This window comes from Bufo bufo, chromosome 6 (assembly GCF_905171765.1).
Source record: "Bufo bufo chromosome 6, aBufBuf1.1, whole genome shotgun sequence".
NCBI classification, from domain to species: domain Eukaryota; kingdom Metazoa; phylum Chordata; class Amphibia; order Anura; family Bufonidae; genus Bufo; species Bufo bufo.
Genome location: NC_053394.1, coordinates 176,379,792 through 176,397,930, shown reverse-complemented (window position 1 = coordinate 176,397,930; position 18,139 = coordinate 176,379,792). Strand labels below are relative to the sequence as shown.

The following is an 18,139-nucleotide window of genomic DNA, read 5'->3' as shown; positions in this document are numbered from 1 at the left end:
TGCAGCCTAGGTGGGCAAAGGGGCCCATATTCCAAAAAGCACCTTTCGGATTTCACTGGTCATTTTTTACAGAATTTGATTTCAAACTCCTTACCACACATTTGGGCCCCTAGAATGCCAGGGCAGTATAACTACCCCACAAGTGACCCCATTTTGGAAAGAAGACACCCCAAGGTATTCGCTGATGGGCATAGTGATTTCATGGAAGTTTTTATTTTTTGTCACAAGTTAGTGGAATATGAGACTTTGTATGAAAAAAAACAAAAAAAAAACCCCATCATTTTCCGCTAACTTGTGACAAAAAATAAAAAATTCTAGGAACTCGCCATGCCCATCACAAAATACCTTGGGGTGTCTTCTTTCCAAAATGGGGTCACTTGTGGGGTAGTTATACTGCCCTGGCATTTTAGGGGCCCAAATGCGTGCAAAGTAGTTTGAAATCAAAATGTGTAAAAAATGGCCGGTGAAATCCGAAAGGTGCTCTTTGGAATGTGGGCCCCTTTGCCCACCTAGGCTGCAAAAAAGTGTCACACATGTGGTATCTCCGTACTCAGGAGAAGTTGGGCAATGTGTTTTGGGGTGTCATTTTACATATACCCATGCTGGGTGAGAGAAATATCTTGGCAAAAGACAACTTTTCCCATTTTTTTATACAAAGTTGGCATTTGACCAAGATATTTATCTCACCCAGCATGGGTATATGTAAAATGACACCCCAAAACACATTGCCCAACTTCTCCTGAGTACGGAGATACCACATGTGTGACACTTTTTTGCAGCCTAGATGCGCAAAGGGGCCCACATTCCTTTTAGGAGGGCATTTTTAGACATTTGGATACCAGACTTCTTCTCACGCTTTGGGGCCCCTAAAATGCCAGGGCAGTATAAATACCCCACATGTGACCCCATTTTGGAAAGAAGACACCCCAAGGTATTCAATGAGGGGCATGGCGAGTTCATAGAATTTTTTTTTTTTTGGCACAAGTTAGCGGAAATTGATTATTTATTTATTTTTCTCACAAAGTCTCCCTTTCCGCTAACTTGGGACAAAAATTTCAATCTTTCATGGACTCAATATGCCCCTCAGTGAATACCTTGGGGTGTCTTCTTTCCAAAATGGGGTCATTTGTGGGGTGTTTGTACTGCCCTGGCATTTGAGGGTCTCCGCAATCATTACATGTATGTCCAGCATTAGGAGTTTCTGCTATTCTCCTTATATTGAGCATACGGGTAATGAGATTTTTTTTTTTCCGTTCATCCTCTGGGCTGAAAGAAAAGATGAACGGTACAGATTTCTTCATTCGCATCGATCAATGTGGATGAAAAAATCTCTGCCAAAAAAAAAAGGAGGGGAAAGGCATCTGCCAGGACATAGGAGCTCCGCCCAATATCCATACCCACTTAGCTCGTATGCCCTGGCAAACCAGATTTATCCATTCACATCAATCGATGTGGATGAATAAATCATTGCCGGGATTTATTTTTATTTTTTTATATATATACAAAGTGTTTGCCAAAGTATATGAACACCGCCACCTCCTCAGCTCATATGCCTCGGCAAATGTATCTTTTACTGCAGAGGAGAAATCTCGTCTTGCAGCGCCGCATACACCGACTTGTGTGTAATCTGACAGCAGCGCAATGCTTCTGTCAGAATGCACATCAGTGCTGCAGCTAGTCGATCGGTTGGTCCACCTGGGAGGTAAAAAAAAAACAAAACAAAAAAGAAAAAAACAGGCCGCAACGCAATAAATTTTACATATAAACTTATAATTTTTTTTTAACTTTTTGAACTGAAAGTTAACTTTTTTGCTTACCTGGTGTTTTTTTTTTTTTACCTTTATAGGACAAACCTCTCCTTCCCCATGGGACAATGTGCAAAGCGCAAATCGCCCAAAGATGTGGCGAAGTACGTTATGCACTTTATCCCAGGTGAAAGGAGAGGTTTGCAGCAGCTGTGAGTAAAAGGGCCCTAATAGCCCTGTGTGCCTGTCCTGTGAGATGCAATCCCTGTGTTAAGTGTACCTGTGTGTGGTACTTTCGGAAACACTCTCCAAAGCATAGGGCAGGGTGGTCAGGACAGTCAGGACAGAAATAGCGGGTGTCACGCCTTATTCCACTCCTGCTACAAACACAACATTTTTTTCGGGGTGGCGGTCGGTTTGAGGTACCAGGAACGACACTGGGGAAATGTCGCTCGTGTAGACGGCTCACTACACTGGTGGATGGGGCCACGGAACCTTCTGGATACAGGAGGTTCGTGATGATCTCTTCCTGAAATTTGAGGAAGGATCCTGTTCTCCCAGCCTTACTGTAGAGAACAAAACTATTATATGCAGCCAATTGAATTAAATATACAGACACCTTCTTATACCAGCGTCTGGTGCGTCGGGAAACTAAATAGGGAGCCAACATCTGGTCATTGAAGTGCACCCCTCCCATGAGCGCATTATAGTCGTGGACCCAGAGGGGCTTTTCAATGACACGGGTTGCCCGTTCAATTTGGATTGTCGTGTCTGCGTGAATGGAGGAGAGCATGTAAACGTCACGCTTGTCTCTCCATTTCACCGCGAGCAGTTCTTGGTTACACAAGGCAGCCCTCTCCCCCCTTGCAAGACGGGTGGTAACGAGCCGTTGGGGGAAGCCCCGGCGACTAGGTCGCACGGTGCCACAGCAGCCAATCTGTTCTAGGAACAAATGCCTGAAGAGGGGCACACTTGTGTAGAAATTGTCCACATAAAGATGGTACCCCTTGCCAAATAAGGGTGACACCAAGTCCCAGACTGTCTTCCCACTGCTCTCCAGGTAGTCAGGGCAACCGACCGGCTCCAGGGTCTGATCTTTTCCCTCATAGATCCGAAATTTGTGGGTATAGCCTGTGGCCCTTTCACAGAGCTTATACAATTTGACCCCATACCGGGCACGCTTGCTTGGGATGTATTGTTTGAAGCCAAGGCGCCCGGTAAAATGTATTAGGGACTCGTCTACGCAGATGTTTTGCTCAGGGGTATACAAATCTGCAAATTTCTGGTTGAAGTGGTCTATGAGGGGCCGAATTTTGTGGAGCCGGTGAAAAGCTGGGTGGCATCTGGGATGGGAGGTTGTGTTGTCGCTAAAGTGCAGGAAACGCAGGATGGTCTCAAAACGTGTCCTGGACATAGCAGCAGAGAACATGGGCATGTGATGAATCGGGTTCGTGGACCAATATGACCGCAATTCATGCTTTTTAGTTAGACCCATGTTGAGGAGAAGGCCCAGAAAAATTTTAATTTCGGAAACTTGGACTGGTTTCCACCGGAAAGACTGGGCATAAGAGCTTCCCGGGTTGGCGGATATAAATTGAGTGGCATACCGATTTGTTTCTGCCACGACTAAGTCCAAGAGCTCCGCAGTCAAGAACAGCTCAAAAAATCCCAGGGCTGAACCGATCTGAGCTGTCTCAACCCGAACTCCAGACTGGGCGGTGAAAGGGGGAACTAATGGTGCGGCTGAAGTTGGTGACTGCCAATCAGGGTTTGCCAGCACCTCAATGATTCTAGGGGCTCTACGGGCCTGTCTGTGCGGTGGCTGCGACGGGGTAACTACTGCACGTGCCACCGTACCAGCTTCAACTGCCCTTCTGGTGCTCGCCACTTCACCAGGTTGTACGGCAGTGCTGGTACTAGGTCCAGGATGGGCTGCGCTGCTGGTGTATGCCTCACCACGTAATCCGTCAGCGCCAGCCCCACTCTGCTGCCCTTGAAACGGATCCTGTGCAACCTGTGGTCTAGCGACACGGGGCCCGGGTACGCCTGGTTCTATCAGGGACCTCAACCTCCTCGTCCGAACTTTGGGTCAGACTGCCACTGCTCTCTACAGGTTCATATTCTGACCCGCTAGATTCGTCAGATGAGGGTTCCCATTCCTCATCAGACTGGGTCAGAAGCCTGTAGGCCTCTTCAGAAGAATACCCCCTGTTTGCCATTTGGACTACTAAATTTAGGGGTATTCTCTGAGACTACCCAAGAAAAAAAGAAAGCCTGTCTTACAAAGGGGAGGCTAGCGAAGTACCGGAGGCCGCTGCGGTTGATAAAAAATATCAAAACTGATTTTTTTTATCGCCGCAGCGCTTGTAAAGTGATTGTGCAGTGATCAAAAAACAAAAAGTTTTTTGTCACTGCGGCGGGGCAAGTGTGGGTGAACGCACGTGTGGGTGACCGATCAGGCCTGATCGGGCAAACACTGCGTTTTGGGTGGAGGGCAAGCTAAGGTGACACTAATACAATTATAGATCTGACTGATCAGTTTTGATCACTTACAGATACTATAAAAGTACAAATGCTGATTAGCGATACGCTAATCAGCGAATAAGTGACTGCGGTGCGGTGGGCTTGGCGCTAACCGACGCTAACTACCTAACCAAGGGACCTAAACTATCCTAAAACTATAAATCAATACCAGTAAAAAAAAAAAGTGACCGTTTACACTGATCACTTTTTTCTCTTTCACTAGGTGATTGACAGGGGCGATCAAGGGGCTAATTGGGGTGATGGAGGGTGATCTGGGGGCTAAGTGGGGTGTTGGTGGCTACTCACAGTGATGTCTGCTCCTCTGCTGGAACCAACCGACGAAAAGGACCAGCAGAGGAGCACAGAAGCCATTTAACACATCATATTTACTAATATAATGTGTTAGGTGGCTTCTGATTAGATTTTTAGAAAATCATCAACCTGCCAGCGACGATCATTGGCTGGCAGGTTGATGACGAACTTGTCTTTTAAATTTTGCCAGCCCGCGATGCGCATGCGCGGGCCGGCTTTGGCCGAAATCTCGCGTCTCGCGAGAGGACGCACCGGCGCGTCCACCCAGAGTAACAGGACCGCCGCAAAGACGCAATCCTGCGTACGGCGGTCCTGAGCAGGTTAAACACCCGCCCAGCGCCGTACATGTATGGGGCTGGGCGTGAAAGGGTTAAAGCTGTGAGAGTCAGTTACTCATGTACAAGGCCAGGAACCGCACATACCCTCCTGAATTCAACTGCTGTGGTCGGCATTTCACCTCTTAAGCCCCCTGTTCCATATTATAATTGGAGAGAACTGGAGGAGGAAGGCAGAAAATAGCATCTATTGATGGCCACCACAGAAGGACAGCTTTTGGGGCAGTATATGGTGCTGCACTGTGTAGGGTGGCCATTCTGGCCACCCTCAAAATGCGGCCTTAAAAACCCCGCTCCCTGGTCTCACTAAGCCACGCCCCAACCCAGTTAGGCTACGCCCCTCCCACTCTGCAGCCGACAGGGATTTAAAAAATGATGGTAAAATCAGCTTTGTGTCAGCTGCGGGGGTGGGAGGGAGGCTGACTTCACAGTGCTGCTGTCTGAGCGTGAGCTGTTCAAAAGAACATCCCTGTGTCCGTCCAGGCCCTGCGCCGGACGGAGGACAGGAAGTCTGAAAGCCGGACTGTCTGGCCTAAAACCGGGCGTCTGGCCACCCTAGCACTGTGGTATGTGGTTCTGATGGGATGGTATTTTGCGTTACGGTACTGCTGACCCCGCCTACTTGTGTTGCCCTACCTTCCATGAATTAGAATCAACAACATGGGGCCACTTTTAGTTTTTTTTTTCCAGGGCCACTTTAGGTTCCCATTCTGCCCCTGCCTAACAGAACCTGGATTTGTTGCTAAAGACAATATAGTTCCAGTCCATAGCAGTCCAGGTTTATCATTCACCACTGTAAACAAAGGCAATGGTAGCTTGTTGTCAATGGCATTATATGTAATGGGCAACATGACACAAAATTACCTTCTGCTAAGCGCCTGGAAATGTGTAATGAAGGTGCCACCTGTGTCTGGATAGTGGACAAAGAAACTGTGGTAGCTGCTCATGCTTGGTGGATCTAGCTCCTAACAGCTAGGTCAGAGCAGCCTAGATGGCGGACAGTTCATCGAAACAACCATCCTGCTTCTACAGCTACAGTGCGATGTCCCCTGCAGTCCTGGCCACTTCAGCTGTCACCATAACTAGTGTCACCATGCAGCTATACCCTTACTGCTTTTGTGTCTGTGTGTTTCAGATTCCAATAAGGTGTCAGGATGTCACCGTTTATTTTTCCATGGAGGAGTGGGAGTATTTAGAAGGACACAAGGATCAGTATGAGCACATTATTATGGAGAATCACCAGACTCTCATATCACCAGGTAACCAAAAACCTTTGTGTCCAAAGCACAGCTTTCAAGCTATTTAGATTTTTTAGGCTGTATGTACATATGTCTTTTTCATTACTGCAGTCTTTGACACACTGTATTATGCTTCCTTTGTAAACAAACACTAAAAAAATATATCACTATATCAGCTTTCTGAGAAAGTAAGGGAAGTGAGGTCACTGCATACAGTGCTGGCAGAAGGGAGACACCCCCTGCTTCTGAGTGAAATGCATCTAGCTGTGCAACTGAACCAGGGAATAATATGGCTGAAAGAGACATAGGAAGCCCTAAAAACACCAGTTCCTTCATAGTTACGATTGTACAAAGACATAACAATATTAGATCTTCACTTAACAGCATGTAAACATAATGGGGAGATTTATCAAACTGGTCTAAAGTAGAACTGGCATAGTTGCCCATAGCAACCAATCAGATTCCACCTTTCATTACTCAGAACTCCTTTGGAAAATAAAGGGTGGAATCTCATTGGTTGCTATAGGCAACTGAGCCAGTTCTACTTTAGACTAGTTTGATAAATCTCCCCCAGTGTTCAAAATTATTTGGAATCATTCATAAAACATGTTTATCTAGGTGTCCATAGGCAAACATTAGGGTACTTTCACACTTGCGTTGTGAGGATCCGGCAGGCAGTTCCGTCGCAAACGGATATCATTTGTAAATGGATCCGGATGCAGATCCGTCTGACAAATGCATTGAAATTCCGGATCCGGATCTCCAGTGTCATCCAGAAAAACGGATCTGGTATTTATTTTTCCGCATTTTTAAAGGTACGCGCAGACCGGGAAACCGGATCCGGTTTTCCGGAACACTTGGTACCAGATCCGGCATTAATACATTTCAATGGGAATTAATGCCGGCATTAAAGATCCAGCATTCCGGCAAGTGTTCGGGAATTTTGGCCGGAGAAAATACCGCAGCATGCTGCGGTATTTTCTCCGGCCAAATACCATAAAGGGACTGAACTGAAGACATCCTGATGCATAATGATCTGAATGCTTTCCATTCAGAATGCATTAGGATAAAACTGAAGCGTTTTTTCCGGTATTGAGCCCCTGTGACGGAACTCAATACCGAAAAAGAATAACGCTAGTGTGAAAGTACCCTAAGTCCTAGCCTAACGTTTTTTCTGGACAGCATCTCCTAGCAATGCATCTCATGTAGGTGGATCTAATTTCTGCAGTGGAAGATGTATGTACTATTAGTGAGCGCTGCCTTTAATTTGTATTTTATGCTCTGTTCGGATCACAGTTTGCATCAAGTTGAAAGGTTTTCTTTATTTTTTTTGCTCAACTTTACTATTAAAGCACCACAGCTCCAGGGTTGCCAACCAGAATTTTTCTTTTTTTTCTGGGCAACTTATCCCAAAAATCGTGGACAGACAACATTTTTTACGGACAAATTAGAAAACTTTAATGAATGATGACTGTGAGCTGTAAAATGTTGATAATTACCACTAAAATAATCCAGCAAAGTACGACCAGCTGCAAAAAACTTTTTTTTACGGCCTGTCCAGAAATTTCTCGAGAGTTGGCCACCTTGATCCTCACTTTAAGGGTCCATTCACACGTCTGCAATTTCGTTCCGCATTTTGCGGAACGGAATTGCGGACCCATTCATTTCTATGGGGCAGCACGATGTGCTGCCCGGATCCGGAATTGTGGATCCACACTTCCGGGTCCGCAATTCCGTTCCCGAAAAAAATAGAACATGTACTATTCTTGTCCGCAATTGCATTTTCTATTAAAGGGCTTTTGTCACCCCCCATTGTGCAATTTTCACAAGCCAACATTAGCTATTCGCTAATGTCAGCTGAGTGCAATCATACATGTCCTACCTTTGACTGCCGGTGTTCTGCCACTTTTCTATACCTGGACAAAAGTCTATACCAGGAAGTGATGTAGCTGCACCGGAAGTCACGCGTTGGAATCAGCTGGAGGAGGGGGTGTGCGCGCTGCGCAAGCGCATTCGGCTAAAGTATAGTAATCTGGCAGAACGCCGCGAGCCCGTAAGCTACATTAATTTGTACCCTCACGGGCTCGCTTCGCTCGCCACGCATCGGGCTCGGCCTCGCTGCGCTTGGCATTTGCTAAAACTAACTCTATGCCGCCATTGATAGTAAAGAAAGAAATGGATGGTAAAGAAAGAGATGGATAGTAAAGAAAGAGATGGATAGTAAAGAAATGGAGGGCTGGGAAAATGCAGGGGCGTTCTGCCAGATTAACATACTTTAGCCGAATGCACTTGCGCATGCGCTCCTCCAGCTGATTCCAACTCGTCCACGTGACTTCCGGTGCAGCTACATCACTTCCAGGTATAGACTTTTGTCCGGGTGTAGTGTGACGTAATCGGCGCAGGTGCACTGAGGAAGGAGCTGGCAAGCGCGCGTCCTTCATTCAGGACGCCTGCGCCGATCGAGGAACGTTACGGCGCAGGCGTGGGAATTCAGCAGCAGACGGGGCCAACGGGAGGAGGAGAGCGCTCGCTGGCCTTGTCTATCAAGAGGAGATGGGGCATGTCTAGAAGCGGCAGATGCGGCAGCTACCACCAACTTGCTGGTAGTGAAGAAATTTGCATATGATAAAAGTATGATTTTTACAAGAAATAAGCTACAGACAAAGGTAGAACATGTATGATTGCACTCAGCTGACATTAGCAAATAGCTAATGTCGCCTAATCGAAATTGCACAATGGAGGGTGACAGAAGCCCTTTAAGTGCCGGCAATATCCGTGTTTTGCGGATCCACGGATCTGTGGAGCCACAAAACACACACGGATGTGTGAAAGGACCCTAAAGGGAATCTGTCACTTATTTTTTGTTAATATATCTAACAGTAATGGCCATCAGAACTTTGGGTAAGGATTGATAACATATTTGTAATTTGTGTGTTAATGGAATCTCCAGAAAAAGCTGTTTTTATTCCTTTGGAAAATGGCTCGCAAGGACGCAGGTAGGCGGGCATTCCTGCCAAAACTGATTTTCCTGGAGACTGCATTAACACACAAATTATATACAGGTATGTTAACAATGCTTATCCAACGTGTACATGCCAAATGTAGCTATAGACTTCTATGCACTATACCGAGTGGTATAATTTTTTTACATTGAGGTCAGTGACTCAAAAGTTAAAAGGGGATTTCAGATTTTTTTTTTACTGATGACCTATCTTCTGGACAGTGGCGTCTCTAGCTTTCAGATTTTGGGGGGGGCACACTGGGGGCCAGGAAAAAAGTAGCGGGGGCAGCTATAACAACGATACATTTACACAAGTATGCTTAGAAATGCTGCAATACTTTACCCAATACCTAAAACCGCAACAGGGAAGAAAAGTCCTGCTGTCTGTGGTTTTAAAAAAAAAAAACAATCACTCAGATTTCAACATGTCCTAGTTGCCTGTGGATGACACTGTTATAGGGAGGGGTATCTGTGGATGACACTGTTATAGGGAGGGGAATCTGTGGATGACACTGCTATTGGGGGGGGGGATCTGTGGATGACACTGTTATTGAGGGGGATCTGTTGATGACAAATACCGTATATAGCATCTTATGCTATATGTGTCATCCACAGATCCACCCATGACAGTGTCATCCACAGATCCCCCCCCTAGCAGTGTCATCCACAGATCCCCCTCCCTATAACAGTGTCATCCACAGATCTCCCTCCCCGCCGCTCACGGGAGTGTACATTTGACATTTCTAAACTGTAATCCATATCCTGCAGTAACTAACTTTAAATCAGGATTCAGCGGCCGCTCATCTCTACTAGTACCTTAGCTTTGGTAACAGGGCCAGGCTACAGCCTACAGGCACTGCCTGTTAGTTGTAGCGAGTGCTGATTTATACAGGTCAGAGGATATGGATTACAGTTTAGAAGAAATGTACACTCCTTTGAGCGGTCCAGACCACTGGCGGATCCAGAGCCTGGTCTCGGGATGGGCACTTCCAGATTATTTTCTGTCTGCCGCCACAAAACAATGGTGCTTATTGAACAGACTTCACAGTGTAGAGGTATACTGTATATTGTGTGGCACAGTGGATGCTATATGTGTATAACATAAACATATTTTATATGAAAACTTACAATTACTTGGCTTGGCCCTTGGGGATCTCGGACAACACTTTGGCTGGGGGATCGGCGGAGCTGATGTTGTGTTTTATCCTAATGAGAAAGATTTCATAATAAGGATTTGGAGAAGAGGCAGTGAGGTCGCAGAGCAGGGAGAGGCTGGTGCTGCTACTAGGGGGTCATACCATGGGGGAGTAATAAAGCCCATTATAATGCCCCCCCCCCCCCTTATAATGTGACAGTGCAAAAAATACCCCCTTGTAATGCCCCCAGGTGAGCTAATGTCCCAATAGTGCCCCTATAATGTGCCAGTATAAAATACCCGTATATAGTGCCCCCAGTAAATGCCCCCATAGTGCTCCTCTCCCCCCTTCCTCCTAGTGCCCCCCATAATGTACCAGTATAAAATGCCCCATATATAGTACCCCAGTAGATGCCCTCAGTGTCCCCCATAATTTGCAAGTATAAAATACCCCTTCTTAGTGCCCCCCGTAGATGACCCCATAGTACTCCTTTCCCCCCTTCCCCATAGTACCCACCATAATGTGTCCCAGTATAAAATGCTACTGTACAGAGCCCCCATATAAAATATCCCTTTTTTGTGGCCTCAGTAGATGTCCCTATAGTGCCCACCAATAATGTGCCAGTAAGAAGTGCCCCCAATAATGTGCCAGTAACAAGAGCCCCCCCATCATGTGCCAGTAATAAGTGCCCCCATCACGTGCCAGTAACAAGAGCCCCCCATCACGTGCCAGTAACAAGAGCCCCCCCATCATGTGCCAGTAATAAGAGCCCCCCATCATGTGCCAGTAACAAGAGCCCCCCATCATGTGCCAGTAACAAGAGCCCCCCATCACTTGCCAGTAACAAGAGCCCCCCATCATGTGCCAGTAACAAGAGCCCCCCTAATGTGCTTGTAAAACTATTGTAAATATAAAAAAAAACAAAAAAAAAACACTTATACTTACCTCCATATCAGCGATGCGATGCAGGCCTCTTCCGGACGACGGCGATACAGATGACTATGAATATGAGCGCAATGGAAGCGCTCATCTCCATGTGCCCTGCGGCTGCTGCCCCCCCCCCCCACTGAGCTGCTCAGCTGGGGGGCCACATGGGGGGGGCACAGTGTGATGTAGGGGCGACGCCACTGCTTCTGGAAAAGCATGGCCTAGGCGTGTTTCAGCCCCATTCAAGTGAATGGGGCTGAGCTGCAATACCAAGCACAGCTGCTATACAATGTACGGTGCATAGGCGTGCGCACGGGGTGTGTCGGGTGTGCCTGGGCACCCCCTAATCAAGCCGACTGCACTGCCGTCTCGTTTGTAAGTAGGGCCGGGAAGCGCTGAAAGCGCTATACTCACCTCTTCCTGGTCCTCGGCGCTCCACTGTGAAGGCTGTGCACAGTGTGAGGCCGCGCTCTGACCTCACACTGTGCGCGCCCACACAGCAGACTGTACAAGAGGATTACAGAGCGTGGGCAGTGAGGAGCGGCGGTGTCCGGAGCAGGAAAGGTAAGTTTTTTTTTATTTTATTTGGGGGCTGATGGAGGCGCTGGGGGCTGAAGAGGGGCACTGGGAGCTGATATGAGGCACTGGGGGCTGAAGATAGGCTGCTGGGGGTCTGAAGAGGGGCACTGGGGGCTTTCTTATTGTCCCCCTCTAAAACTGAAAAATACAGTAAGTTTAAAAATGATTTCTTCTCCCTTCATTATATTGATAGTGCGGGTCTGTATGTGTGTATATGTGTATATATATATATATATATATATATATATACAGTACAGACCAAAAGTTTGGACACACCTTCTCATTCAAAGAGTTTTTTTTATTTTCATGACTATGAAAATTGTAGATTCACACTGAAGGCATCAAAACTATGAATTAACACATGTGGAATTATATACATAACAAACAAGTGTGAAACAACTGAAAATATGTCATATTCTAGGTTCTTCAAAGTAGCCACCTTTTGCTTTGATTACTGCTTTGCACACTCTTGGCATTCTCTTGATGAGCTTCAAGAGGTAGTCCCTTGAAATGGTTTTCACTTCACAGGTGTGCCCTGTCAGGTTTAATAAGTGGGATTTCTTGCCTTATAAATGGGGTTGGTACCATAAGTGGCGTTGAGGAGAAGTCAGGTGGATACACAGCTGATAATCCTACTGAATAGACTGTTAGAATTTGTATTATGGCAAGAAAAAAGCAGCTAAGTAAAGAAAAACGAGTGGCCATCATTACTTTAAGAAATGAAGGTCAGTCAGTCAGCCGTAAAATTGGGAAAACTTTGAAAGTAAGGGCTATTTGACCATGAAGGAGAGTGATGGGGTGCTGCGCCAGATGACCTGGCCTCCACAGTGACCGGACTTGAACCCAATCGAGATGGTTTGGGGTGAGCTGGACTGCAGAGTGAAGGCAAAAGGGCCAACAAGTGCTAAGCATCTCTGGGAACTCCTTCAAGACTGTTGGAAGACCATTTCAGGGGACTACCTCTTGAAGCTCATCAAGAGAATGCCAAGAGTGTGCAAAGCAGTAATCAAAGCAAAAGGTGGCTACTTTGAAGAACCTAGAATATGACATATTTTCACTTGTTTCACACTTGTTTGTTATGTATATAATTCCACATATGTTAATTCATAGTTTTGATGCCTTTATAGTCATGAAAATAAAGAAAACTCTTTGAATGAGGTGTGTCCAAACTTTTGGTCTGTAGTGTGTGTGTGTGTGTATATATATATATATATATATATATATATATATATACTGCTCAAAAAAATAAAGGGAACACTTAAACAACACAATGCAACTCCAAGTCAATCACACTTCTGTGAAATCAAACTGTCCACTTAGGAAGCAACACTGAGTGACAATCAATTTCACATGCTGTTGTACAAATGGGATAGACAACAGGTGGAAATTATAGGCAATTAGACACCCACAATAAAGGAGTGGTTCTGCAGGTGGTGACCACAGACCACTTCTCAGTTCCTATGCTTCCTGGCTAAAGTTTTGGTCACTTTTGAATACTGGCGGTGCTTTCACTCTAGTGGTAGCATGAGACGGAGTCTACAACCCACACAAGTGGCTCAGGTAGTGCAACTTTTCCAGGATGGCACATCAATGCGAGCTGTGGCAAGAAGGTTTGCTGTGTCTTTCAGCATAGTGTCCAGAGCATGGAGGCGCTACCAGGAGACAGGCCAGTACATCAGGAGACGTGGAGGAGGCCGTAGGAGGGCAACAACCCAGCAGCAGGACCGCTACCTCCGCCTTTGTGCAAGGAGGAACAGGAGGAGCACTGCCAGAGCCCTGCAAAATGACCTCCAACAGGCCACAAATGTGCATGTGTCTGCTCAAACGGTCAGAAACAGACTCCATGAGGGTGATATGAGGGCCCGACGTCCACAGGTGGGGGTTGTGCTTACAGCCCAACACCGTGCAGAACGTTTGGCATTTGCCAGAGAACACCAAGATTGGCAAATTCGCCACTGGCGCCCTGTGCTCTTCACAGATGAAAGCAGGTTCACACTGAGCACATGTGACAGACGTGATAGAGTCTTGAGACGCCGTGGAGAACGTTCTGCTGCCTGCAACATCCTCCAGCATGACCGGTTTGGCATTGGGTCAGTAATGGTGTGGGGTGGCATTTCTTTGGAGGGCCGCAGAGCCCTCCATGTGCTCGCCAGAGGTAGCCTGACTGCCATTAGGTACCGAGATGAGATCCTCAGACCCCTTGTGAGACCATATGCTGGTGCGGTTGGCCCTGGGTTCCTCCTAATGCAAGACAATGCTAGACCTCATGTGGCTGGAGTGTGTCAGCAGTTCCTGCAAGACGAAGGCATTGATGCTATGGACTGGCCCGCCCGTTCCCCAGACCTGAATCCAATTGAGCACATCTGTGACATCATGTCTCGCTCTATCCACCAACGTGACGTTGCACCACAGACTCTCCAGGAGTTGGCAGATGCTTTAGTCCAGGTCTGGGAGGAGATCCCTCAGGAGACCGTCCGCCACCTCATCAGGAGCATGCACAGGCGTTGTAGGGAGGTCATACAGGCACGTGGAGGCCACACACACTACTGAGCCTCATTTTGACTTGTTTTAAGGACATTACATCAAAGTTGGATCAGCCTGTAGTGTGTTTTTCCACTTTAATTTTGAGTGTGACTCCAAATCCAGACCTCCATGGGTTGAAAAATTTGATTTCCATTTTTTAATTTTTGTGTGATTTTGTTGTCAACACATTCAACTATGTAAAGAACAAAGTATTTCAGAAGAATATTTAATTAATTCAGATCTAGGATGTGTTATTTTTGTGTTCCCTTTATTTTTTTGAGCAGTGTATATATATATATATATATATATATATATATAAAAGACGAAAGAAGGACAGCACTCCAGGTAAAAAGTAGTGGTGTTTAATCACCCATGTGGATGGCAATGTTTCAGCTCAAACAAGAGCCTTTTTCAAGCTTGAAAAAGGCTCTTGTTTGAGCTGAAACGTTGCCATCCACATGGGTGATTAAACACCACTACTTTTTACCTGGAGTGCTGTCCTTCTTTCGTCTTTGTTCATCTGGGGTAAGCAGCTGTATCCCTGGACGTAGCACCCACATTGTTTGTTTCCAGTGCCGCCATTATTTTCCTTTTTTATATATATATATATATATATATATATATATATATATATACACAGTCCTGATCAAAAGTTTAAGACCACTTGAAAAATGGCAAAAAAACATATTTAGCATGGCTGGATCTTAACAAGGTTCCAAGTAGAGCTTCAACATACAGCAAGAAGAAATGGGAGTGAGACAAAACATTTTTTGAGCATTCAATTTAATGAAAACAACGAATAAACTGAAACGGGCTGTTTTTCAGCTGATCAAACGTTTAGGACCACACCTCCAAAAAAAACTAAACCCCCCCAAAACAGAAATCCAACTTCCAAACATGAACTCAGTAATGAGTAGCTCCGCCGTTATTGTTTATCACTTCAAAAATTCGTTTCGGCATGCTTGCTGCAAGCGTTTCCATGAGGTGAGTGGGAACATTTCTCCATGTGGTGAAGACGGCCGCACGAAGGCTGTCTGGAACTGTTGTCCATTTTTGTAAACTTCCCTTGCCATCCATCCCAAAGGTTCTCAATTGGATTTAGATCAGGGGAACATGCTAGATGGGCCAAAAGAGTGATGTTATTATCCTGGAAGAAGTCCCTTGTCCTGCGGGCATTGTGTACTGTAGCGTTGTCCTGTTGAAAAACCCAGTTGTTACCACACAGACGAGGGCCCTCAGTCATGAGGAATGCTCTCTGCAACATCTGGACATAGCCAGCGGCCGTTTGACGCCCCTGCACTTCCTGAAGCTCCATTGTTCCACTAAAGGAAAAAGCACCCCAGACCATTATGGCGCCCCCTCCACTGTGGCGCGTAGAAAACATCTCAGGTGGGATCTGCTTGTCATGCCAGTAACGTTGGAAACCATCAGGACCATCAAGGTTCAATTTTTTCTCATCAGAGAATAAAACTTTCTTCCACCTTTGAATGTCCCATGTTTGGTGCTCTCTTGCAAAGTCCAAACGAGCAGTTCTGAGGCGTTCAAAGAGATGAGGTCTTTGAAGACGTTTTTGTTTTTGAAGCCCTTCAGTCTCAGATGCCGTCTGATGGTTATGGGGCTGCAGTCAGCACCAGTAAGGGCCTTAATTTGGGTCGAGGATCGTCCAGTGTCTTGACGGACAGCCAATTGGATCCTCCGGCTCAGTGCTGATGAAATTTTTTTGGGTCTTCCACTTGACTTTTTTGTTCCATAACCAGGATCATTTAAGAAATTCCAAATGACTGTCTTACTGCGTCCCACCTCAGCAGCGATGGCGCGCTGTGAGAGACCCTGCTTATGCAGTTCAACAACCCGACCACGTTCAAAAAGGTAGAGTTTTTTTGCCTTTGCCATCACAACGTGTGACTACCTGACAGAAAATGACAATGAATCCACATCTTTGCACAGATTTGGCCTTTTAAAGGCATGTGGTCCTAAAATTTGGATCAGCTGAAAAACAGCCTGTTTCAGTTTAATCGTTATTTTCAATTAATTGAATGCTCAAAAAATGTTTTGTCTCACTCTCATTTCTTCTTGTTGCATGTTGAAGCTCTACTTGGAACCTTGTTAAGATCCAACAATGTAAAATATTATTTTTTGCCATTTTTCAAGTGGTCTTAAACTTTTGATCAGGACTGTATATATGTGTGTGTGTGTGTGTGTGTGTATGTGTATATAATATATACATACATACACACGTGCGCGGCGTGTGTGTTTGTGCTTTAGTGCAATAGGCTGCGCAAGCCTATGGTACGGTGCTGTGCTTGGTAAGCTGCGAGAAGGTAGCGAGCGCCGCTGCCTTCTTAAAACAGCTGATCGGCAAAGTTTCCAGGTGTTGGACCCCCGCCGATCAGATACTGATAACCTATACAGTTATAGTTATGATAGTTAGTTATTTAAGCATTTTTCATGGTGTTTTTAACAGCTTCTTTGTAACCATACATTACAAATGTGTCCATCTTTACCTTTAGGTCTCATGCACACGACCGTTGCAAACCACGGATCCGCAAAAAACGGAAGCCGCCCGTGTGCCTTCCGCAATTTGCGGAACGGAACGGACGGCCCATTGTAGAAATGCCTATTCTTGTCCGCAAAACGGACAAGAATAGGACATGCTATATTTTTTTTTGCGGGGCCACGGAACGGAGCAATGGATGCAGACAGCACACGGAGTGCTGTCCGCATCTTTTGCGGCTCCATTGAAGTGAATGGGTCCGCACCCGAGCCGCAAAAAATGCGGCTCAGGTGCGGACCACAAAAACGGTCATGTGCATGAGGCCTTACTCAATATGTGTCCTTTTTTTCTTGCTTCAAGATATTGAAATGAGTTGTGCAATAAGATATAAAGGACAGATCTGTAGTTAAACCCCTTCCCAACATTGAGTCATGTTGGGTCTCTGAAGATGGCACCCACTCAGCAGCACTGCAGATGCCATAGCCGGCAAGTGCCTGCTGTTTTGTATAGCAAACATCTGCCAGCGTTGTCTGTGATCATAGATAACTTCCTTCATGGAAATTTAACGTCTCAGATGCTATGGTCAATTGCAACCACGGCATCTGCGCAGTCATTTGGAGAGAGGAAGCTCCCTCCAACTTCCAAATTGCTCACCCAAAATTAGGTCAAGGGAACCACCAACAGTGTGCTATTGCAGTCTATGGTATAAGTGATCTAACGATCGCATGTTCAATTCTCTTAGGGGGGCTAGAAATAAAAAAGTACAAAAAAAAGGTTGTTAAATATATGAAAAACCCAAGACTTAAAATTTAAATTCCCACCTGATCACATTTTTTATTTATAAAACAAAAATATATAATTGCTATCACTTTTTTCTAAAAACGCCCAAACAGTTAAAATATAAAAGTGTTTATCCTTTTCATTGGAGTGCTGGAGAGGATGCGTGAGTCAAGGTTCCTTGCTTCACTTGTTTCTTCACCCACAAACCAACAAGGCCCCTTTCACACGAGCGTGACGGATTACATACAGATGCATTTAGGGTGTGTTCAGTGAAACTCGCACCATTTTGCAAGCAAGTTTAGTCAGTTTTGTCTGCAATTGCGTTCAGTTGTTCGTTTTTTTCCACGTGCGTGCAATGCGTTTTGATGCGTTTTTCATGCGCGTAATAAAAAAACTGAAGGTTTACAAACAACATCTCTTAGGGCTGTTTCACACGAGCGGATGCCGTGCGTGACATCCGCTCCGTGAATAACAGCCAAGACCCGATGCAGACTGCAGAAGCACGGAGCATTAACATGACTGATAATGCTCCGTGCCTCTCTGTGA

General features: G+C 45.8%; 1 protein-coding gene across 1 annotated transcript in view; it reads left to right on the top strand.

The window, feature by feature from the left end:
• Positions 1-18,139, top strand: part of LOC121003396 (gastrula zinc finger protein XlCGF57.1-like) — a 68,612-nt gene that overhangs the window by 9,436 nt on the left and 41,037 nt on the right. Inside the window, exon 4 of the mRNA XM_040435229.1 lies at positions 6,051-6,174. Coding sequence (XP_040291163.1) covers positions 6,051-6,174 — 124 coding nt within the window. The remainder of the gene's footprint in view (positions 1-6,050; positions 6,175-18,139) is intronic.